Genomic DNA, 23,714 nt, shown 5'->3' with positions numbered 1-23,714 from the left:
TCCCTCCCCGGCCCGCCGCAGCTCGGCCCCAGCCCCGCCCGCTGCCCCGGCAGCGCCATCCGGGCCCGGCGCCGTGGAGCCCCGCCTGGCCCGGGCGCTGCTGCCGCCCTCTGGCAGCCGTGCCCTTGGGCGGCAGCGTGCGGCAAGGGCCCGGGCTGAGCCCTGCCGGGCCAGCAGGGCGTGTGGCCGCAGCGCTGGCAGCGCTGCTGGCAGGGAGCTGTGCCGCTGCCGCCGTGACAGGCTCTGTGTTCACAGGGATGGCCGGGCGGCACCTGAGGGGGAAGATGGAAGAGCTCCAGGTCATCTGTGATGGTGAGTGAGGGCAGTGGGCTGACAACTTGAGCTGGCCATGGGGGATCTGCAGGGCCTGCCCCATCTGCAGAGGTCTCTGGTGCCTGTGCGGATGAGGGGTGGTGTGGGCAGAGCACACTGAGATTTCAAGGGCACATGGGGTTTCGTGGCCAGCAGCTTTGGCCTGATCCCTCCTGGACATGGAAATTGCCGCCCGGGATGACCTTCGCAGGGGGCTCTCCTCCGCTCCCCACAGATGCAGGATCTGACCTTGGTTCTGTTGCTCTCTCTTGCAGCCCTTGAAGAAATGGCATTTGACAGCAATCCCGCCATCAGAAACCTTTCAATAGAAACTGGGTTCGTTCTCCGGGCCATACAGAGAGCTCCCTCCTCCACATGGCGTAAAGTGAAAGATCAATTCCTCAGTGCATGGAAGAAACGGCCTCGTCTCTGCCGCAGAGCCTTGCTGTGCTGCTGGAGCTCTGTGGAGGGCTGATTTGGAAGGCTCTGTCTGCTGGGGCCATTTGAGAAGGATTTTCTTTTTCTTCAAGATTTTTGTTTTCTTTTTTTTTTTTTTTTTGTTTTTTTTTTTTTTTGTTCAATGTGGCATTCACCATCTCTGAACAGAGAGGGGCATAATTTTCTCTCACAGGATTTTTTTTTGGAGAAGCAGAGAAGAAGAGAAAAGAATTTTTGTCTCTACTTGCTGCTCCAGTTGTTTTTGGACATACGGAATAGTTTAGGAAGATTTTTTACCTGAAGTGATTTTTCAGTCGGATCCTGATGAGGTTTTTTTTTTTCCTTGGCAGTTGGGAAAAAGCTGTGTCCTGACTGTCTGGAGACAGTCACGGGTTTTTCTTTAGTCTCTTTTAGTATCTCTTTAATATAGTCTAGTATAATGTAATGTAGTTTAGTTTTAATAAAGCAATTGTTCAGTCTTCTGAAACAATGGAGTCAAATACCAATCATTTGCCACGTTGGGGGCTCCCTGCATTCGATAAGTGGTGACTTCTGACATTGGCTGAAGAACCAGGAGCTGGATGCATCCAATTGGGTTTGCAGGTGAGGCTGAACACGAAAAGGTTTGCTGAACACTGACGGAGAGTGTCCGGTGGTCCTTTGGTGACTCACGAGATGGGAGATGCCACTTAGACCTTCTCTTGGACCCTGCGGGACCCTGCGCAGCCCATTGTGGCCGGTCACTTTGGCTTCCTGGAGAAGGTACTGTTAACCCTTCACCTCCCAACAATAGCATTGCCCTCCGCAAGAAATGGAGTGACGGTTGGGAAGAGGTGCCTTCAGAAATGGAAGTTCAATTTTCTCCATTAGAGGAGGACACTATTGGAGTGTGGAGGTTTCTGCCTCTGCACTACAGAATTCCTGTGTTGGAGGAAGATGTCTATGAGTTTTTCAGATGGGCAAAAGCTCACGGGTTTTCGTGGATTTGCAGTTGTCCCTGGATTCCAGGGCTTGGCAACCCCTGGATCTCGACTTTTGGAGGAACACATGATAGCTGAGGAAATTTCTCGGGAGTTCCCACTCAGGCATCACTTTCCTCCATTGTGAGGAAGAGAACCTCGTTGGAGAAGCGCCTTACCCCAGGCTGGTGGCCATCAGGCCCCTCGCCACAGCTGGACCAAATTGTCCAGGGACAGTCTCCACTGGTTTTCCCCACCTGCATGGGGCAGGGGGGAGCAGCTTTGCGCATGGCTCAGAAACAGCTTTTTTCTGTCTCCCTGGAGCATGCACAGGAAGGACCAAAGCCTTCAGCAGCTGCGCTTTATGGGTCAACAATTATTTTGACTGGAGCAGCGGTCATCCCTTCTTCATCACGTTCACCAGAGCTGGAGGGACTTTTGCCACCTCCATCCCCTCCTTTTTCCCTCAGTGTGGCGTGTGGATCTGCCCCGCCGCTGGATTCCCCCGCCTCTGTGCCCCAGGAGGGTACAAAGCCGCCCCCGCCCCCGACAAGAGAGTGGACGGCTCCGCGACGGCAGCCGGCAGCCCTGTGCTGGGGAGCACATCCAGTCCCCCTGCATCGTGGCCAGCAATTGATTTCACGACATGGGAGCCTGCAGTGCCGGCAGGAACACCCGCCGCAGGCCCTGCCGATTCCGCCGCCTCCGCCACTCCCGGCACCGCTCCCCGCTGTTGCCCTCGGGTTGCCAGCAACGCTCCGGCAGCGGCGAAGGCTCTGCCAGCGCCGCCCTCCCTGGAACCGGGAAAATCTGCAGCGGCGATTCCTCACACCTGTGTCCGCTGCACTGGTGGCAGCTGCCGCTCTCTCCGAACACCACGCTGCAGGGGAAAAACCCCTGCAACCAGTGGATGCTGCAACCTCCACTCGATGATCTGCCCCTTCAGCGGCTGCTCTCTGACCCCCACCGCATTCAAGCGGAGGTGCCGCTCTGCAGCTGTTTGTCCATGTCTCCAGACTGACAACTCTGGCACTCAGTGCTTTTCTGGGAACAGCATTTTTCTCTGACCAGTACTTGCTTGGTCAGGGGGTACTCTGATCTGTGGGGTGCCCACCGGGGCTCAGGGTGCCTCACCCCTCCGGCAGGAGGGGCCATTTCTGAGAAAGCTGCCAGCTCGTACTGGAGTTCCAGCACGTGTGCCACAGCAGAGCTCAGTGGTGGATTCACTTCATTCAAGGCACGATAGTCCACAGTCAATCTCCATTCTCTGTCAGACTTTTGTACAGGCCAGATGGGACTATTGAAGGGTGAGTAGGTTTTGCTGACCACCCCTTGGCTCTCCAGTTCACGGATCATTTTGTGCATGGGGATCACAGCATCTCGATTGGTTCAATACTCCCGGCAGTGCACCATCGAGGTGGCAATTGGTACTTGTTGCTCTTCCACCTTCAGGAATCCTTCTGCAGATGGGTTTTCTGATATCCAGGCAAGGTGTTCAACTGCTTAATGTTCTCAGCCTCTACAGCAGCTATTCCAAAAGCCCACCTGCATCCCTTTGGGTCTTTGTGATAGCCCTTCTGGAGGAAGTCTATGCCCAGAATACATGGGGCCTCTGGGCCGGTCACAATAGGATGTTTCTGCCACTCCTTCCCAGTCAGGCTCACCTCATCTTCCAACAGGATCACCTGCTGTGATCCCCCCCGTCACCCCAGCAGTGGAAACGGGTTCTGCCCCCACATGGCCTGATGGGATTAGAGTACACCGTGCACCAGTGCTGACAAAAGCCTCTTATTTCTATGGCTCTGGTGTGCTAGGGATCCACACAGCCCAAAAGCCTGCTGTGTTCTGAGTAATTTCTAAAGGGCAGATAGAGATAATTATGGGACCAAACCTGAGATAAATGTTAGGGGAAAGAAAGAAAGAACATTTGGGGGGTAAAATCTCAGGTTATCTGCCTTCCCACCACCTTGTCCCTTGCCCCAGCAGGGGAGCTTTGCCCTCCCTGTCCCCAGCCAGCCCAGCCTGGGCACCTCAGGGCTGTCCCCAGCCTCCTGCTGAGGCCCGGCCTCGAGGGCTTCTGCTGCAGGCCTGGCAGACGCTGTGGGGAAGCGCCAGAGCAGCCGGGTGTCAGGAACAAGGCGGCTGCCTGGGGGCTGCTTGTGGCCTCTGACACCCAATTCCTCAGGGCTTCCCAGTGCTTCAGCCCCTCAGGAGCCTTCTGTTGTTCTGCCAATTGACAGAGGCGATTTAAAGGACACCTCACGGGAAATCATGTTCTTATTTTACTGTGAATATTAAGGAACCACAGTGAAAGATGATACATTCAATAAAAATGTGCACTTGGTTTTAGTGAGAAGCAAAAACAAGCAAGGCAGTGCACCTCAATCAGTACTGTAAGAGAGAAAGGAGAGTGATTTAGAAAGATGCATCATCAATTGCCTGAATTGTTTATCATCTTGTAGATCCTCAGTTGCTGGGGTGCCCTGTTTTGCACCAAGGACCTGGAGAACCATTCCCAGCAATTGGGAAAATCCTAGGTGGTCCATCCACCCATAAATGAGGTCTCCAAATTTGCTCTGAAAGTGGGTCAAGCTTTTATAGGCCAAAAAGAGCAAGTCCAAGTGACTTGATTATATTTTTAACCCAGAAACACCTGGAGCTGATGGCACACTTCACAACCAGCAGGGGACACAGCTCGGCCAAAGGCCAGACCTCTGCTGTGAGGGTTTCCCCTAAACTGCCCTTCAAACAAACCTCCATTCATGTCTGTTGCGAAAATTTCTTAAAACGATGCATTTCTGCCACATAATTACACAGGGTTATGTGACAGTTTCTAAAGCAGCTGGTTTGGAGTCAAACAGCCAGAATTAAGAGTCCTTGTCATCTATTTGTAGCTACATCACACTTAGGGGGATTTGAAGGAGTTTGGAATGAGTTAGAGACTGGACCTCTGAGTTTTTTAGATGATGCCATTTCTTTTTCTTATCTTTGACACAGACAGGAAGGGTGAGTTTGGATCACATCTCCACTGTATGGCCCACAAGGCCACAAGACTTCTTGTTACAAGACCTTTTAAGCTTTACTTGATCAATAAAACACTGCCAACAAGGATATGTATGTTTTGGACCCAATCCTTCAACATTTCGTCTTACGGATTCATGCTACATTGTAAGCTTCCTTAGCCAATCATGTTATGGCACACAAACCTACAGCACTGCATTCTCCACTTCTTGTTTACTTTTGTAAATACTTTTATTTTTTCTACATCTTAAAGTCTATAACTTTAAACTTTCCTCCACTGAGCTTCATGTGTCACTGCTATGAACTCTAAATCTACATTCTTGCTTCCAGCACCTAAATTTGGAAGCCTTTTCCAAGGTCTCAGATCAAATCCTCTGTTAAATTCTAAGCTTTGCTTACATGACCAAAGGTCTGAGAATTCCCTACATTTCGGGTTCCAACAGCACTGATGCAGTGAGTTACAGAGTGCCCAGGACCTGTCTTGTAAGTCAACTCCGTCAGGAACAAGGCGGCTGCCAGGGGGCTGCTCATGGCCTCTGACACCCAATTGCTCAGGGCTTCCCAGTGCCCCAGCCCCTCAGGCTCTCCCCCAGCCCGGCCAAGCTGCCCGGCAGCAGCGCCGCAGCCCCACAGGAGCTCCAGAGGAGCCCCAGCCAGAGGCACCTGGGAGCCCTCAGCAATGCAGCCAGCAGCACACGGCCAGGAGGACACGGATGGCGCTTCCTGCCTGCCACAGGCCTTGTGGCCATCTCCAGGCACCGCTCCAGCAGGGATCCCCGCAGCTCCGGCCCTGCCCACCCGCTCTGTCGGCAGCACAAAGGCTTCAGCAGAACCACCACAGGCCAAGGGGCTTCTGGCCATTGTCCCTGCAGCACTGCACGCCTGGGCAGCTGGCTGAGTGCAAGCACCATTTTCCCCCTTCAGGGACCCCTCAGCTTGCTCTGCTGCTGAGCACAAGCATCTTTTTCACCATTTCCTCTCTCTTGCCCTGCAGATCCTGGGCAGCAAAGAAAAGCTCCTGGGAGTCTGTGAATCATAACACAGTCTATATTTACAGAAATTCAAAAGAGGAAAAAAAAAAAAAAGAAAAATCTTAAAAGATAAAGGAAAATTCCCACTGGCTAGGGTTGCCCCCACCAAGTGTGCCTTGCCCATCAGTTCTCCTCAGAGCTCCGACAATGCAGCCAGCCGAGCCCTGACAGACGAGGCCGACTCTTCCATGCCCTGCGCAGCTGATCTTGCAGCCTCTGGAAGATGGAATAGTGCCCACGCTGAATTGCCCGGAGGACATGCAGTGTTTGGAGTGCCAGCTCTGACACGGCACTGCTCATATCCTCCGTCAGGAGTTCAAGGGCTGCATGAGAGAGGAACAGAGCCACAGTCAGATCCCGGATCTGCACGGAGACGAGGAGAGCCCCCTGCCAGGGCCATCCCAGCCAGCTCTTGCCATGGCCAGGAGGGAGCAGGGACCAAGGGGATCAGCCCAAAGCTGCTGGCCAGGAATGCCCCACATGGCCCTGAAACCTCTGTGCGTTCAGCCCACGGGAGCAGAGCCCTCCACAGCCGGGGCAGGGCTTGCAGGTCTCCATGCCAGTCCCTGCTGTCAGCCCGCTGCCCTCACTCACCGCTGCAGATCATCAGGAGCTCTCCTGGCTGCCCCCTGAGGTGCCGCCCGGCCATCCCTGTGAACACAGAGCCTGTCAGGGCGGCAGCGGCACAGCTCCCTGCCAGCGGCGCTGCCAGCGCTGCGGCCACACGCCCTGCTGGCCCGGCAGGGCTCAGCCCGGGCCCTTGCCGCACGCTGCCGCCCAAGGGCACGGCTGCCAGAGGGCGGCAGCAGCGCCCGGGCCAGGCGGGGCTCCACGGCGCCGGGCCCGGATGGCGCTGCCGGGGCAGCGGGCGGGGCTGGGGCCGAGCTGCGGCGGGCCGGGGAGGGAGCCCGGCCTCGGGGCTCACCCATGAACCTGATGGCCGCCTCTCGCAGGGGCTCCTGGGGGCTCTCCAGGTAGCGCAGGGCCCGGCGCAGCTGCTCGGCCGCTCGGCTCGTGTCCTCTGCCAGCTGCAGAGAGCGGCAGCAGGGAAGACTTGGCGCGGGCTCAGCCCCTGTGGCGGGCGCTCCCTGCGCCCAGCCCCGGCCTCCCCTGCCCGCACAGCCCTGAGGCGCGGCCAGCAGCCGCTGGCGCCGGGCTGCGCAGGGGGCAGAGGGCCGGCTGCTGCCTGGGGAGCCGCGGGGCCGCCCCGCAGCCCCGCCGGTTCTTAAGGCTGTTCTTACCAACACCTCGGCAAACGCCAACAGCTTCTCTGCCTCCACCAGCTCTTTGAGATCCCTCCTCTTCAGGAACCCGGCCGCACAATGCAGCGTTTCCCGAGAAGCCTGGAGAGCAGCAGAGACCCAGAGATAGCCCCACAGCCCAGGGAACAGGACTCACATCCCTGTGCCACAGCCTGGAGGAGGCTGCAGCTCGGGATGTGAGCAGGGCAGCCGGCAGCCCAGCCCCCTGTCAGGGGGACACCAGCAGCCCACGAGTCCTCACCTCGGCCACAAGCTGATTCTCATCGTGGCAGTGGAAGAAGAGTGCAGGAAGGCTCTGGCACACCACTGACTTAAGAGGCTTTTTTCCCTCCTCTGCTACCAAATCCATCACCTTGAAGAAGAGGTCAAGGGAGAGCAGCTGCACATGGCTGTTGTCCTGAATGAAAGAAAAAAACTCAGCGCCATCTACTCCAGGCCCACCTGAAGAGTACAAAAATCCACAGTGCACAAAGTTTCAGGGCAGCACCCAGTGCCCGAGGCTGGGGATACAAATCCTTACGTGGTCGAAGAGCAGCAGGAGAGCCTCAGCCAGCTTCGGGGCAGTGGTGCTGGATACCAGCATGTCTTTGCTCTTGAGCAAATTAGTGAACACAGAGAGCGTCATGCCCACCAGCTCTCCGTCTGCATCACCCAGCAGCTCCAGAAGGCTTGGAGACAGAGTGCCCATTCTCCTGGCCTGTGTGGAACACAAGGCTGTGCTGGGAAGCCATGGACGGCTGCAGTGCCAGCACCACCCTGACACTGCAACCCCACCCTGCTGCTGCAGGGCCCACAGGCCAAAGGCCTGCCCCAAAGCAGTGGGGCAGGTGAGGCAGGAGAGCTGGGAGCAGCGGGCTCAGCTGCCTCAGCCCTGCCAGCCCATGGGGCTGCTTTCCCCAGCGCAGCTTCAGCCGCTGCCCCTTCTCACCATCGAGGGATCCTTGCTGAGCACCACGAGGCCTCTGAGCGCCAGGCGACGCCTCTCCCTGCACTCGTTCCTCAGGTGCCTTGACATGATCTCCAGGATGCTGTCAGCACATTCCCTCAAGTCCAGCCACTCGAGGACCTGAAAGGCACAGGGCAGTGACAGGGCACCCGGCCAGCAGCAGCCCGGAACCGCACAGGGCTGGGCCCAGGCAGCAGCACAGGGCACGGGCACCGTCCCAGGCAGCTGCGGCTACGAGAGGGCAGAGAGCTGGGAGGCAGCTCAGCTAGGCAGCGCTGGCCTTCAGGCTCACCTCCACAAGGAACGCCAGGCCGGGCAGATCCCAGTGTGGCTCCTCCCTGCTGAGCAGCCCAAGCAGGCGCAGAGCAATCCCAGAACACAAGGAGAGGGAGACACGGCGCATCTCTCTGGAAGGGGAAAAAAGACACCAAGAGCCTGAGGTGGGGGGACCAAACCTTGCCCAGGACTGACTCACAGAGGTCTGGTCTTTGCCCAGCATCCCTGGAGAGGATGTGAGCGCTGTGGGAGGTGGCCCCTTCTGGGCACCCTCCTCTCCCAGCCTTTTCCAGTCTCCTTGGCCGTCCCTTGGTGACAAGGCCCTCTGGCCCATGACCACAGGGACTGTGTGGGGCACCCGGGCACAGGGCACAAATGCTGGGGGCAGTGTGGAGGAGAAGGGGGTCTCACCTAGCCAGCAGACCCACGGCATAGTGCTGGGTGTGAGCACACAGCAGCGTGTCCCAGCCACACTTACGCTCCATAGCCATCACCTCCTGGTCACACTCCAGTCGGCAGAGCAGAGCCTTCATGGCCTGCACTGCAAACCTGTGTGCAGAGCAAAGCCCAGGTCACACTGGGAGCACTGGCACTGGCCACACGGGCAGGGGAAGGGCAGGAGGACTGGGACCTGCTGGGCTTGCTGGGAAGGCGGTGTTCCTCCTGGCACGCTCTCCAGAAGTTTTCAACTTCCTCTGGTGGCATCTGCTGCTGTGTGGTGATGACAACATGGAAGAGCAGAGCCACAAACAGGCGGGAGGAATGAAGGATCATGGCCTCATGGCATTTAGGCACAATGACCCAGATCACCAGAGTTGCCTGCAGAAGAAGCAGCCCAAGACAGCGCTCAGTGCCCTGGTGTCCATGGGGCAGGGCCCAAGGGCAGATGCAGGGGGAGCAGTGAGCCTAGTGCCCCCTGAGTCTGCCCCTAGACCAAGTTTCATCCCAGCGACTGAGGCAGGGAGAGGATGGAGAGCTGCTGGAGAGGCAACCAGGTGGCAAGCAAAGGCCAGTTCCAGAAACTCACAGCCAGGGCAAAAACATCCTTGTTGTCCCCATCGGAGGTGCATGTGCTGTGCACAGGCCAATCCTCCATCACACAGAGCAGTGTTGCCAGCACCTTCTCCATTGTTGGTTGTGATGAGCCTATGGCTCTCCACATCATTGCAGCAGCTCTGTGGGATCAGGGCTCTGTGTCAGGGGAATCTCAGTCACAGTACCATGCCCTGTGCAGCTGTGGGGGCACAGGTGACTGAGCCCCGGTGCCCTGAGGGGCAGGGAGGGAGCATTGGCAGCAGGCTGGGCAAAGAGAGGGGCCCGAGGGTCCTGGAGCTCTCTACCTGTCTGGCAGAGCCCATTGGACAGGCTGTGATGGGCCACGGGCCCTAAAGGCTGGTGAGCCCTGAGCTCTCAAGGCACGTGGGCCCCGTACCTGTCACACGTTGGGGCACAGTGCAGGAGGGTCAGCGCCACGTCTGCAGGGTGTTCCTCAGCCAGCCTCACAATGTCACTGTGCAGCCTGGCATCCACAGTGACGTGGGACATGAGATTCTGGTGGATGTTCTTCACCATGGCTGGCACCTGGAGGAGGCATGGGGAAGACCTGGAGCGCTGTCTATGGGAGCAACTTCCCCAGTTTCCCCCCAAGAAGTGCCTCCTTTCCCGTCACAATCTACTGGCCTCAAAGGCTGAGGGGGCCCAGTGACCGAGGCTTGAGGGGACACACGGCCCTGGGAGGCCTCCAGTCCTGGCCCCAGGCTGCTTACCTGCTGCTGATAAGGAACAGCACTGTCCTGGAAAAAATCCACAGTGGACGCACAAATCTCAGGGGGAGTGGGCATGCCTCCAGTATTTTTCAAGGCCTCAATCTCTTCATTGTCAGTGTTTTTTATGACTCCATCCTCAGTCACTGATGTGGGAAGAGCCTGTGGCCAGGTTTCAGTCCCTGAAGTGTCCAAGTCTTGCGAGAGCCCAGCTGAATCTGGGCTGACATCAGGCTCTGCTTGGAGCTGGGTCAGCCCCGAGTCAGGCTCAGCTGGGCCCTCAGCTGCTGTGGTGTTGGTCTTTCTACACCGAATGTGCGGGAATTTTCGGAACATCTGCCAAAGAATAAAGGACAGGGAAGCCAGGAATGCTCCAAGTGTAGTGCTTGGCTGAGCAGGGACAGCAGGCCCAGCCCAGGTGGGCATGGCTGCAGGTACCTGCGCTGTTCTGTGGAAGCGGCCACGGCTGGATTGCTGCTCTTGTGTGCGCTCCACGGCTGCATCTGGCAAAGAGCGAGCACAGCCAGAGCTGAGGGGCTGCGGGAGAGGCCGGAGAACACAGCCCAGCCCTGCGCTCCCCAGGCAGGGACAGCCCCGGGATGCCCCAGGGGGATGGAGCACGGCCACTGCGGGGTGTCTGCCTGGGCCCTCTTCCGTCCTGTCCATGGGCATGGCCCCAGGGGATGGGATGCCTTGGGATGGGATGGGATGGGATGGGATGGGATGGGATGGGATGGGATGGGATGGGATGGGATGGGACGGAATGGGGCCAGGTTGGCTGCAGGCTCCAGTCCTACGGCCCAGCTCTGCCACTCACCGTCCTGCAGTGTCTGGATCTGCTCTGGCTCTTCAAGTTGCTCTCCTGAAGCAGCTCCAGGGCCTTTCTTATTTTTCCCCCGGAAGCATTTGAACAGGCTGAAAAATCTGCCTGCCATTCTACCTTCCAGCCTTGAAGGCACCTTCTAGAGAGATGCCTCAGGATATTGCCAAGTCAGCAATTTCAGTTGTGCCTTGAAGATTTCTGAGACAGAGAGGTCTCAGGGTAGCTGCAGGACAGCAAGTCCTGCACTCTAGTCTTGGGCGCTCCTGCCACAATGACAGGAGATTCCTGGTAAATTACTCAGGTCAGCAAGTCCCACAGTCTGGCCTCGAGGTCAGCTGCAGGAACAACACCTCAGAACAGCTCCAGGTCAGACAGGAACGAGTGCGCTGTGCGGGGGCTCCTCACAGCACCGCTCTGTCCCGTCCTGTCCCGTCACCTGCTCCGAGCGCTGTGGAGTGTTCTTGTCACCACCAGCTCCTATGTCACCACGTGTCACAAAGGACACACTCCTCCATTCCATGCCACGGTGACCGTGCTGCAGCGTGTCACAAAGGGCCCTTGCACACACTGCCACCTGCCCTGGGGCCGCCCCCAGCCCACCCAAAGTGGCTCCGGTTGGAAGGAATCCCTGGCCCCAAGTGTCTAAGGCAGCCCAACAGGATCTTTAGGAAGGGCTCAGCCCATCAGCAAATGCTGCCCTGTTCTGCGGGCTCAGGGCAGCAGAAGGAGCCCCCAGGGCTGCCGAGGCAGCCGCGCTGGCAAGGGCACAGGGCCTTCCATGGAAGCTGGCACGGCTTCCTTGGGACACGTGCCGGCTGCTGGCCATCCTAAACCCGCGGCTGTGACAGGCACAGGGAACGTGTGGGCCCAGGGCACCAATGCTGCTCTGAGCCCTGGGGCCCGGGCAGCGCTGCCATCAGCAGGTGTGGCAGAGTGCCCACCCAAGCAGAGCTGCCAGCCCCCGAGCCCTGGCAGCACTGCTGCCCCTCTCCTGCCCCAGAGACCTGTGCCCTGGGGGGCTTGTGTGCCACAGGGAGCCAAAGCCCACGTGCACTGGGGGCTGTGCTCCTCCCTGCAGGGGCTGTTGGCAAGAGCACCTGGAGCACTCCTGCACCACTTGGTGTCTGTGAGAAGGCAGAGGCTGTTAGTCAGTCCTGAAATGATTTGCTCATGGAAGGGATTGGCAGTAGCACCACAACACCATCAGCTGCTGAGTTTCCCTGGACAATTGGATTGTTCAGGGGCACTGTAGTGTTTCATTGTGATCTTCTGTCAGTTCTTCTGGGGAAAACACTAGCCCCGTCTGTGATGTTCAGTGCTCCATTTGCTGTGTGTCTGTCTATGTCTTAGCTGATGCAAAGCAAATATTTCCTCCAGATCCAAAGAGCTGTGCCTGAAAATTCACAGAGCTACATCCATTTCTGATTTTTTTAAAAAGTTTTCCAGAGCCCACTGATAATTTTCAAGGTTTTCAGAGAACCACAGAATAATGAGGTTGGAAGACATGTCTAGGATCATCAAGTCCAACCTATGCCCCAACACCTCAATTAGACTATAGCACCAAATGCCATATTCCACCATTTTTAAAACACATCCAAAGATACTGATTCCACCACCTCCCTGGGAAGAACATTCCAGTACTTTATTATTCTTTTGGTTAACTTTTTTTTCCTAATATCCGACCTGTACCTTCCCTGACGTATCTTGAGACTGTGTCCTCTTGTTCTGTCAGTCGCTGCCCGGTGGAAGAGACTGACCCCCACCTGTCTACAACCTCCCTTCAGGAAGTTGTACAGAGCAATAAGGTCACCTCTAAGCCTCCGTTTCTCCAGGCTAAACAACCCCAGTTCCTTCAAACATTCCTCATAGGGCTTGTGTTCCAAGCCCCTCACCAGCCTTGTTGCCCTCCTCTGGACGTGCTCAAGCATCTCAACATCCTTCCTAAACTGAGGGGCCCAGAACTGGACACAGTACTCAAGGTGCGGCCTCACCAGGGCCGAGTACAAGGCAAGAATGACCTCCCTGCTCCTGCTGGCCACACAATTCCTACTGCAGGCCGGGATGCCATTGGCCTTCTTGGCCACCAAGGCACATTGCTGGCTCATATTCAACCAGCTGTCAACCAGCACCCCCAGGTCCCTTTCTGCCTGAACACTGTCCAGCCACACTGTCGCCAGCTTGTAACATTGTAGGGGATTTTTGTGGCCAAAACGTAGAACTCGGCACTTAGACTTATTAAACTTCATGCTGCTGGACTCTTCCCATCCATCCAACTGATCCAAGTCTCTCTGCAGAGCCCTTCTTCCTTCCAGGAGATCAACACAAGCTCCCAGCTTAGTGTCAGCTGCAAATTTACTAATGAAGGACTCGACGCCCTCATCCATGTTGTCTATAAAAATATGAAATAGGACTGGTCCCAGCACAGAGCCCTGAGGGACAGCACTGGTGACTGGCCGCCAGCTGGATGCAGCACCGTTCACCATCACTCTCTGGCCCGGCATCCAGCCAGTTCCTAACCCAGCCAAGAGTGCTCCTGTCCAAGCCGTGGGCTGCCAGCTTCTCCAGGAGTGTGCTGTGGGAGGCAGTATCAAAGGCCTTGCTGAAGTCTAAATAGACCACATGCACAGCCTTTCCTGCGTCCACCAGGCAGGTCAGCTGGTCACAGAAGGAGACCAGGCTGGTCACACATGGCCTACCCTTCGTAACCCCTGATGACTGGCTCTGATACCCTGGCCATGCTGTAAGTGCTGTGTGATAGCACTCAGTGTGAACTGTTCCATCTTACCTGGTACTGAGGTCAGGCTAACTGGCCTGTAATTGCCAGGATCCTCCTTACCACCTTTTTTGTAAACAGGTGTCACATTGGCCAGTTTCCAATCATCTGGAACCTCACCAGTGAGCCACGACTCCTGGTAAATGATGGAGAGCGGCTTGGCAACCTCATCTGCCAGCTCCCTCATCACCCTAGGGTGAATCCCATCTGGTCCCATTGATTTTTAAATATCCAAGTGTCCCAGCAGTTCTCTGACTGCCTCCTCTTGGATAATAAGAGGACCATTCTGATCCCTGGCACCACCTACCAACCCTTGAGGACAGTTGTCATGAGGATAAGCTGTCTTACCACTAAAGACTGAGGTGAAGAAAACATTAAGCACTTCCGCCTTTTCCGCATCTTTAGTAACTAGTTTGCCTGCTCCATCCAATAAGGAACTGAGGTTGGTTATACCCTTCCTTTTACCATTAATATATTTGTAAAAACTTTTTTTATTATTTTTAACAGAAGTTGCCAAGTTGAGTTCAAACTGAGCTTTGGCCTCCCTAATTTTTTTTCTACATGCCCTGGCAGCACCCTTAAATAATTCCTCAGAAATCACTCCCTCCTTAAAAAGATGATACATCTTTTTCTTATTTCTAAGTTCCTTCAAAACCTCATTACTCATCCAGACTGGACGTTTGCCTCGTCTACTCATCTTTTGGCACACAGGGACAGTCTGTTCTTGTGCCCTCAAGATCTCTGCTTTGAAGCACACCCATCTCTCCTGGACTCCTTTGTTTTTAAAGGCTGTTTCCCAAGGAATTCTCTGGACAAGTCTTTTAAATAGGCCAAAATCTGCCCTCTGGAAGTCCAGTGTAGAGATCTTATTGATATTCCTCCTTATTTCACCAATTATTGAGAATTCTATAGTTTCATGATCACTATGCCCCAAGCGGCCTACAACCTCCACATCACCTACCAGTCCATCTCTATTTGTAAACAATAGGTCTAACACAGCCCCTCCCCTGGTGGGTTTGCCCACCAGTTGTGACAAAAAGTTATCCTCCACACATTCTAAAAACCTTCTAGATTGCTGGTTTTTTGCTGTATTGAGTTCCCAGCAGATGTCTGGTAGGTTGAAGTCACCTACAAGAATAAGGGCTGATGATCCTGAGACTTTGTTCAGTTGTTTATAGAATAAGTTGTCCACCTCTTCATCCTGGTTGGGTGGACGATAGCAGACTCCCAGTAGCATGTCAGCCTTGTTGGCCTTCCTCTTAATTTTTACCCATAGGGACTCAACTTCATCATCATTAGTCTCAATACCTGTGACATCCAAAACCTCCCTAATATAAAGGGCCACCCCTCCACCTCTTCTCCCTTTTCTGTCTTTTCTGAAGAGCTTGTAGCCATCCAGTGCAGTGCTCCAACTATGTGAGTCATCCCACCACGTTTCTGTGATGGCAACTACATCATAGTCCTGCTGATGCACCATGGCCTCCAGCTCTTCTTGTTTGTTACCCATGCTGCGTGCATTGGTATACATGCATCTCAGCTGGGCTGCTGATTTCTCCCCTAACACAGTCTTACCACCCCTGGGCCTGCTTCCAAACAGCCCAGCTGCATCCCCTTCCCCCTTCAAACCTAGTTTAAAGCCCTCTCAATAAGGTCTGCCAGTTCATGAGCTAAAAACCTCCTACCCTTAACAGAGAGATGTACCCCATCTGATTCCAATAGAGCAGGTGCCAGAAAGGTTGCTCCATGATCAAAGAATCCAAAATTTTGCCGATAACACCAACCCTTGAGCCATTTGTTAATGATATGAGTTTTCCTATTCCTTTCATTATTTTTCTCTGCCACCAAAGGGACTGAGCAGAACACTACCTGTGCACCTGTCCTATCAACCACTTGACCCAGTGCCCTAAACTCCCTTTTAATCACCTTGACACTCCTCTTTTCAATCTCATCACTGCCAGCTTGGAGTATCAGCAGTGGGTAATAATCAGAGGACTGAATCAGCCTAGCAAGTTTCTCAGTGATGTTTCGTACCTGGGCCCCAGGGAGGCAGCAGACCTCCCTGTGGGATGGGTCAGGTCGACATACGGGGCCCTCTGTCCCCCTCAGAAGGGAATCACCCATCACGATTACCCTTCTTTTTTTCTTGACATTAGAGGTGGTAATCCTCTTTTTAGGCAAGTCATAATTGGGAGGCTCACTGGGTAGATGATTTTCCTCTAAATCATCTCTCTGGCTGTCTAGATCCAGTGCCTCATACCTATTCTGAAGTGGCACCTGGCTAGGGGATGGGGGGCAGGAGGGGTTTTTTGTTATTACCACCCCGAGCAGGGACCCATTTCCACTCCCCTTCATCTACCAGGTGCCCCTCTATTGCCTGAGAGTGAAAGACACATGAGCCCTCTGACTCCTGGTGGGCCTCCCTTAAAGATGTAAGGGCTGAACTCCACCAGTCTATTTCCTTTTCACTATCCCTGATACTCCTTAACCTTTCAACTTCTTCCCTAAGCTCAGCCACTAGCAAAAGGAGGTCATTCACTTGTTCACACTTCAGGCAGGCCTTCTCCATAACATCCCCTGAAGCCACTGATAAGCTCAAACACTCCGGGCACGAATGGGTCTGTACGGACACATCCTTTTTGGAGGGCTCTACTTGGTCATATACACTTGTACCAACCATGGATTTTGACCAGGTTAAAACCATTGCTTAGGAGAAAGCCCAAGATCAATCAACCAATAAAACAATACTTCACCAAACTAGCTGGAACCTGCAGCCCTGCCTGCTTGCCCTGCCTGCGCGAACGGCTGTGACCCTGTTTGCCTGCTCCTGCTCACCGCACTCCGGGTCGCCGCGCTCCCCAGAGGTCTCTTACAATGGGTCACTCCGGAACAAGGAAGCTCCACCTCCTGCTCCTGAGTGGCTCACAAAGCAATTAAGGTCATTAAAGTCCTTGTGCTGTATCTCTGCTGCTGAGCTGGGCTGGGCTCCTGGCACAGAGGCAGCTCCTGGTAAGCAAGAAGAGCTTCAAAAGCACATTTCTCTTGATGAGCAGCTCTTGTGGCAGCCCAGCAGGGCTGGGGCACTGCCTGCAGCCAGCCCGGGCACAGCCCAGAGGCACAGAGAGCTTCAATCAGTCAGAGCTGGGAAGGTGCTGAGAAGTGCCTGGGGCAGAATCACTGCCAGCCCTTGGCACAGGAACCTCTGGCTGCAGGACAATGCAGCTGCAGCTCCTGGAGCCATCTCCTAAAGCTGGAACATCCCAATGCCTGCAGACTCTATGAGTACATTCTCTGATTGTCTCTTGTGCAGAGCAGCCAGGGGTGCCCAGGGCTGTCCTGCAGAGCAGGCTCCTGCAGCCTAGGGCGCTGTGCTGGTGCAGGGACTCTGCTGCCTGCCAGGGACAGCTCTCAGCCGGCCCTGGCAGCTGCTCCCAGCACTGGGGGACAAGATCTGGGGGGAAGGAGACAGCTGGTAAGGCTTTGAAGTGTTCTCCTTGTGTGGTGAGGATGCTGCATTGGTCAGGATTGCTCCCAGCATAACATTTAACTGCCGAACATCTACAAGTAGATTATACAGCTAACACAGCTAGTCAGGGGCTGGATAAAAGGGAAAATCCTGCTTTTTCAATCTACTGCTGTTGGTTGCCTGGATCGGAAATTCCATATAGATGTTAATCTCAGTTCAGGTGAAGAAAAATAAAAACAATTTTCTCAAATCTGAACAAACCAGGCAGTGACAGCAATCACCACAGTTCACTTTAAAGGCAGCATCAGTGTCGATTTTCCAGCCTGCTCAGGGTTGCTCTGATGTTGCCATCAGAGCCTGCAGAGCCAGAGCTGCCCCTGGGCAGTGCCAGAGCTGGGAGGGGTCTGCCGGGCAGAGCTGAGCCCCCAGGGCTGGGCTGGGCTCTGGCAGCACTGGCAGGACCCAGCCCTGGGCACAGGGACCAGCTGCTGGCAGGGACAGCTCCAGGCAGCAGAGCCCTGGGCAGGCAGTGGGGGGAAAGTGTCCCCAGCCCGTGCTGGGATATTTAAAATCCTCTCCTAATGCAACTATTCTATGATTAATTTTTATACAGATCCCCATGCCAAGGCACCAAAATGTCCAACAGCAGCTCCATCAGCCACTTCCTCCTGCTGGCATTGGCAGACACGCGGCAGCTGCAGCTCCTGCACTTCTGCCTCTTGCTGGGCATCTCCCTGGCTGCCCTCCTGGGCAACGGCCTCATCATCAGCGCCGTAGCCTGCGGCCACCACCTGCACACGCCCATGTTCTTCTTCCTGCTCAACCTGGCCCTCAGCGACCTGGGCTCCATCTGCACCACTGTCCCCAAAGCCATGCACAATTCCCTCTGGGACACCACCACCATCTCCTACACAGGATGTGCTGCACAGCTCTTTTCATTTCTGTTCTTCATCTCAGCAGAGTATTTCCTCCTGACCATCATGTGCTACGACCGCTACGTGTCCATCTGCAAACCCCTGCACTACGGGACCCTCCTGGGCAGCAGAGCTTGTGCCCACATGGCAGCAGCTGCCTGGGCCAGTGCCTTTCTCACTGCTCTGCTGCACACAGCCAATACATTTTCCCTGCCCCTCTGCCATGGCAATGTTCTGGGCCAGTTCTTCTGTGAAATCCCCCAGATCCTCAAACTCTCCTGTTCACACTCAAACCTCAAGGAACTTGGGCTCATTGCTATTAGTGCCTGTTTAGCACTTGGCTGTTTTATGTTCATTGTTTTCTCCTATGTGCAGATCTTCAGGGCTGTGCTGAGGATCCCCTCTGAGCAGGGTTGGCACAAAGCCTTTTCCCCCTGCCTCCCTCACCTGGCTGTGGTCTCTCTGTTCTTCAGCACTGTCATGTTTGCTCACCTGAAGTCCCCCTCCATGTCCTCCCCATCCCTGGATCTGGCCCTGTCAGTTCTGTACTCGGTGGTGCCTCCAGCCCTGAACCCCCTCATCTACAGCCTGAGGAACCAGGAGCTCAAGGCTGCAGTGTGGAGACTGATGACTGGATGCTTTCACAAACATTAAACTGCTGGCCAGTGTCTGCAAATCACTTGTAATAAAAGTCATCTTTGATACTTCTTATTGGTATAGTTGTTGGGATTTTTTCCTTTGTTTTATATTTTTCACATTGACTACAAATAAATGTCATTGTCTGTGCCATTTCACATTTTGTTTCTCTCCATCTCCCCTGTGGCATTGACACAGACTGTGTCAATGACAGGCTGCATTCCTGGTGGCTATAAAGGAAATAAAAGATCTCCCAGCAGAGTTTTCTGCAGAGATGCCCTTTTGTTGCCTTCTCTGGAGCTGCAGCAGCAATGTCTGTGTGCAGAGCTGGGGCAGATCAGTGCTGGCACAGCAGCTGTGCCCAGCAGCAGCAGCAGCACTTGGTGTTGCCAGTGCTGCTGCCGTGGCCCTGCCCCGCTGCCCTGGTGGCCCTGGTGTTGCTGCAGGGCCTGAGTGCTCTCGGGGCCAGGCACAGTCCTGGGGGTGGCAGTGCCGAGGCTGCAGCAGGGACAGGCCATGGGCACTGCTGGGGCAGCGCTGACGCCTCAGGCCAGGCCCTGGGGGCTGCAGGCTCCTTGCCCAGGCTCTCTCAAGAACACGGCCAGGCCAATGCTCAGCACAGAAAAGCCCCAGGATGAGCAGCCCCAGGCTGGCCGTGGGCAGGCTGGGGGCAAACAGCATGGCTGGGGCTCTGCAAGGGCCCTGGGGGAGATGGGAAGGAGCAGCAGAGCAGGGGCTGATCCATCCCCAGTGCGCTGCACAGCCCAGGGCAGCGTCCCAGGGCATCCTCATGGAGCTGCCAACAACATCCCCCCTCTGCAGCCCTGGCCTCTCCCCCAGCTCACACAGGTGCCGCATCCTTGCAGGCACAGCCACGGCAGCACTGGCTCAGGAGCCCCTGTTTGCATTGCACAGAGCAGGCAGGAGCAACCCCATGCTGTTGATGTGGGGACATGAACCTGAGGGAGCACAAATGCCATCAGCCCCTGGGGTCAGCAAAGGCTGGGGAACACCAGGGAAACCACTCAGCTTTGTCCTGGCCTCTGCAGTCAGCCAGAAAGTTTGTTCCCATCAGCTGGGAGTTTCCTGTGCCACTGCAGGCGCTGTTGCTCAGAGCAGGGCAGCCTGGCAGCCACCCCCAAACAGCCCTCAGGATTTCCTTTGCTTCACTTTTTCTTCTTTACTCCTAGCAGTACAAATTTCTTCCTATTACCCATCCCTGTCCCCTCCTCTGCAAACAGCCCATCCCTGTTTGCCCTTTCCTCTCTGGCCCCACTCCCCATTTCAGTTCCTGACTTGGCACCATGGGTAGAATCACTGCCCTGCTCCTGCTGGCCACACCATTCCTGATCCAGGCCAGGAGCCACTGACCTTCTTGGCCACCTGGGCACACTGCTGCCTCATGTCCAGCCTGCTGTCCATCAGTCCCTGCAGGTCCCTTTCTGCCTGTCTGCTCTCCAGCCATTCTGTCCCCAGCCTGTAGTGCTGCAGGGGTTGTTGTGGCCAAAGTGCAGGACCCGACACTGGGACTTGTTAAACCTCACCTTGTTGGATTTGGGCCCTGGATCCAGCCTGTCCAGGGCCCTGTGCAGAGCCCTCCTCCCCTCCAGCAGATCCACAGTCACACTCAGATGGTGTCATCTGCAAATTTGCTGATGCTAGACTCAATTCCCTCACGCAGATCATCAGTGCAGATATTGAAATCCACCCTGGCTGGCTCTGATCCCTCGGCCATCCTGTGGGTGCCCTGTGATGGCTCTCAGGGTGATCTGTTCCATAACCTTGCCAGGCACCCAGGTCAGGCTGACAGGCCTGGAGTTCCCCAGATCCTCCTTCCAGCCCTTCTTGGGGATGGGCTCACACTGGCACCTCCACTCCTCTGGGACCTCCCTGCGAGCCAGGACTGATGGTAAATGATGGAGAGCAGCTTGGGGAGCTCATCCACCAGCTCCCTCATCCCTCTGGGATGGATCCCATCTATTCCCAGAGACACCTATGAGCACCTGAGTGGCTCAGCAGGTCCCCAGCTGCTTCCTCCTGGATTCCAGGGGCTGCTCCCTGTGCCCATCTACCAGCTCAGGAGAACACTTGTCCTGAGGATGGCCTGTCTTATTGTTGAAAACTGAGGCAAAGAAGGGGTGAAGTACCTCTGCCCATTCTTCATCTTTGGTAACCATATCCCTCACAATAAGAAATGCAGGTTATCCTTACCCCTCCTTTTGCCATTAATGTGCTTATAAATACATAATAATTATCCTTCACAGAAGTATCCAAGTTAAGTCCTAATTGATCTTTCACCTCTCTAATTTTTTCTATCTGCACAACCTAACAACATCCTTAAACATTTCTTGATTTACCTGCCTCTATGTCCAAAGGTGCTGCACCCTCTTTTTAACCCCTAAATTCCTGCAAAAGCTCCATGCCCAGCCAGGCCAGTCATTTCCCCCTCTGGGTCATCTTTCTGCACAAAGGGACAGCCTACTCTTGCTCCATCAAGGTTTCTTTGCTGAAGTGTGTCCATCCTTCCTGGAACCCTGTGTTTTTAAGGGCTGTTTCCCTTAAAAGAATCAGTTCCTGATTTGGTACTCCCCAAATCTGCCTCCTCAATAGGCCAAAGTCTGCCCTTAAAAGTCCAGTGTAGAAGATTTATTGATGCCCCTCCTTCTTTCATGGAATATTTTAAAACTTAATAATTTCATGGTCTTCATGGTCACTGTACCCCAAACAGCCTCTGACCAGCACTTCTCTCACCAGCCCTTCTCTGTTTGTGAGCAGCAGGAGACAGAGCTTTCCTTGGGAGTGGGAATTGCAGGAAACCTCCCCAAAGTGCAGCTTGGAAGGTTCAGGCTGGAGCTGAGGAGAAAGCAAAGTCCCTGCCAGGGTAGAATTGTGGTGCTCGAGGTGTGGCAGCGTGAGGCTGGGCCATGGCCGGCTCTGTGTGCCAGGAGCCGGCAGCACTGGGTGCAGGGAGCCCAGGGAGGGCACAGAAACGCTGGCTGAGAAATGCTGGGGCACAGCGAGAGGGGCGAGTGCAGCCGGCCAGGGCACAGGAGCAGCACGCGCAGGGGGCACAGCCTGCAGGACAGATGGCCGAGGGCTGGGCAGGGCTGGCAGGGCCACAGGCACCCAGGCCTTTGTGCCCTGGGCCCGGGCAGCGCCTCTGGAGGCCCCACAGCAGGAACTTTCCTGGCAGGGGCTGCACTTTGGCTCTCCCTCGGCCTCCCTGGCCAGGCTGGCAGGGGCTGCAGGTTTATGGCATTTGTCCTTGCTGCCCCTCACATCCCCCTGCCCCACAGAGAGCCCCGAGCCACCCGTGAGGGACAGGCCCTGCTGGCCCAGGCTGGGCTCAGGGCTTGGCCTTTCTGCTTCCCCCAGCCAGCCCAGGCCTTGCTCAGCATTGCAGTTCCCTGCCCAGAGCCTTGGGCTCCCCGCACTCCTGGCCTCAAGGATCTGCTCACACCAGTCCCTGGGAGCCTTTGGCTCTCCCTGCCCTCACTGGGGCCCAGCCATGCTCCAAGGCACTTGGAGTTTTGCTGCTGACTCCTTGAGCAGCTTCTTCATCCTTCCCTCAGTGCCTGAGGCTCCTGGACCCAGCCCCAAATCCACTGTGGGGCTGATTAAAACACAGAAAGCCCTCAGGAGCTCTTTGTCTCCCTTCAATTGTCTTCACGTCTCCAGGGCTTGTGCAGTGATTGGAGTCAGTTTGGAGTTCTGTTAAGGAGGAAGATGTCAATGTGCACCAAACACATGATGTTTGGATTTAATCATATGGGTGGTTTTCTATTTTTCAGTTCAGAAAAGAGGTGATAGAAGCATTCCCGAAGTGATCTTGATGCTGAATGTCTCCTTAGGAGGTCTGAGCATGGAGAAGAACAAGCCCCTTTTGTGCTGACCCTGTTTGTACAGCCTGCTGCTCACCCCAGCCTCACCATGTCTGACATGGCCCACCTGGGACTGACATCCTAAAGCATGCAAAAATGTTGCTGTAATTTATTATTTTATTTTATTCTGTATCAAATTTTTTTGTGTTATTATTTAACTACGTATATATTTATTATATTCATTTCTATTTATAATAATAACATTGTTTTTTCTTACCTAGTTTTTATGTTGTGAAATACAAAACTATGTTTTGTGTCAGGTACATACAGGCAACCTGTGTACCTGTGATTGGGATATGTGTGGAAACTGATCATGGGACAGTTACAAAGACAATTCTAATAAATAACTGAGGAAGTAAAGCATGGAAGAAGGCCTTTGAACCTTTCCTTTGTTCGCAATTAACCTTTATAACTCTTCAGCTGATTTAGGACCATTCAAATTGAAGCTTTAAGGATGTTGCTGCTTGACAGGAACTTTCTGCTTCTAGCTAAAATGAGTTTTGCAATAATAACCTTTTGAAGTATCATTTTAGAATATTGCTTGTAATAAGTATCTTTGGAACTGTAGCTTTAGAATATATCAAAAGGAAACATGCTTATCTCAACACCTTAACAAAACAGTGAAAAGCAGCTTGAGAAAGGAAGATGAACATCAACTCTATCAAGGACTGATAGTTTCAACAAAGGGAAGCTGGACATCACTGTTATGAGATTTACAGTCCTTGCAATTAAAAGGTGGACCCACATCTGGAATCTGGACCTCACCAGCTGGGAGACTTCTTTCTTCTTTCGGAAGCTGGACCCCACCATACGGGGATACTCTTTTCTGAGATACATCCTGAGAAAAACTAAATCACAATAGTGTATAGAATTGTGACATAAAAATTGGGAACAGAAACTGCTGAGAAAGCTTATGAGTACCCCTATAAATATCTGTAAGCTCCAACTATCGGCGTGCAGTTGGAGGGAAAATTTTCCCCACTGTACCCAGCGCTGTTTTGCTCATACTTTACCATATTAATTAATAAATTGATTGCTGCTTGAATATTGGCCTCGTCAAGCTTCTCATTTATAACATTTCACATCCTTTTCTCTTGGATGCAGTTGACAAACTTTCTCATGCTGGCTGCTCAAGGGCAGTGTGCTTCTGCTATCAGGCACGTACACAGAGTGTTTGCAAGCGTGCTTCTAAATCCACGGAATGTCCATTGTTTTG

The 23,714-nt window shown here is 54.4% G+C and overlaps 1 protein-coding gene and 1 pseudogene across 1 annotated transcript; one reads left to right on the top strand and one right to left on the bottom strand.

The window, feature by feature from the left end:
• The window catches only part of LOC135287578 (zinc finger protein 229-like), a 116,132-nt pseudogene that overhangs the window by 68,681 nt on the left and 23,737 nt on the right, over nucleotides 1-23,714 (bottom strand).
• On the top strand, nucleotides 17,703-18,775 carry LOC135287636 (olfactory receptor 14J1-like). Its single transcript, XM_064400909.1, has one exon. It carries the CDS (start codon nucleotides 17,703-17,705, stop codon nucleotides 18,633-18,635), a length of 933 nt encoding a protein of 310 aa, XP_064256979.1. The 3' UTR covers nucleotides 18,636-18,775.

The sequence above is a fragment of the Passer domesticus genome, chromosome 30 (genome assembly GCF_036417665.1).
Source record: "Passer domesticus isolate bPasDom1 chromosome 30, bPasDom1.hap1, whole genome shotgun sequence".
NCBI classification, from domain to species: Eukaryota; Metazoa; Chordata; class Aves; order Passeriformes; family Passeridae; genus Passer; species Passer domesticus.
This window is presented reverse-complemented; position numbering and strand designations above follow the sequence as displayed.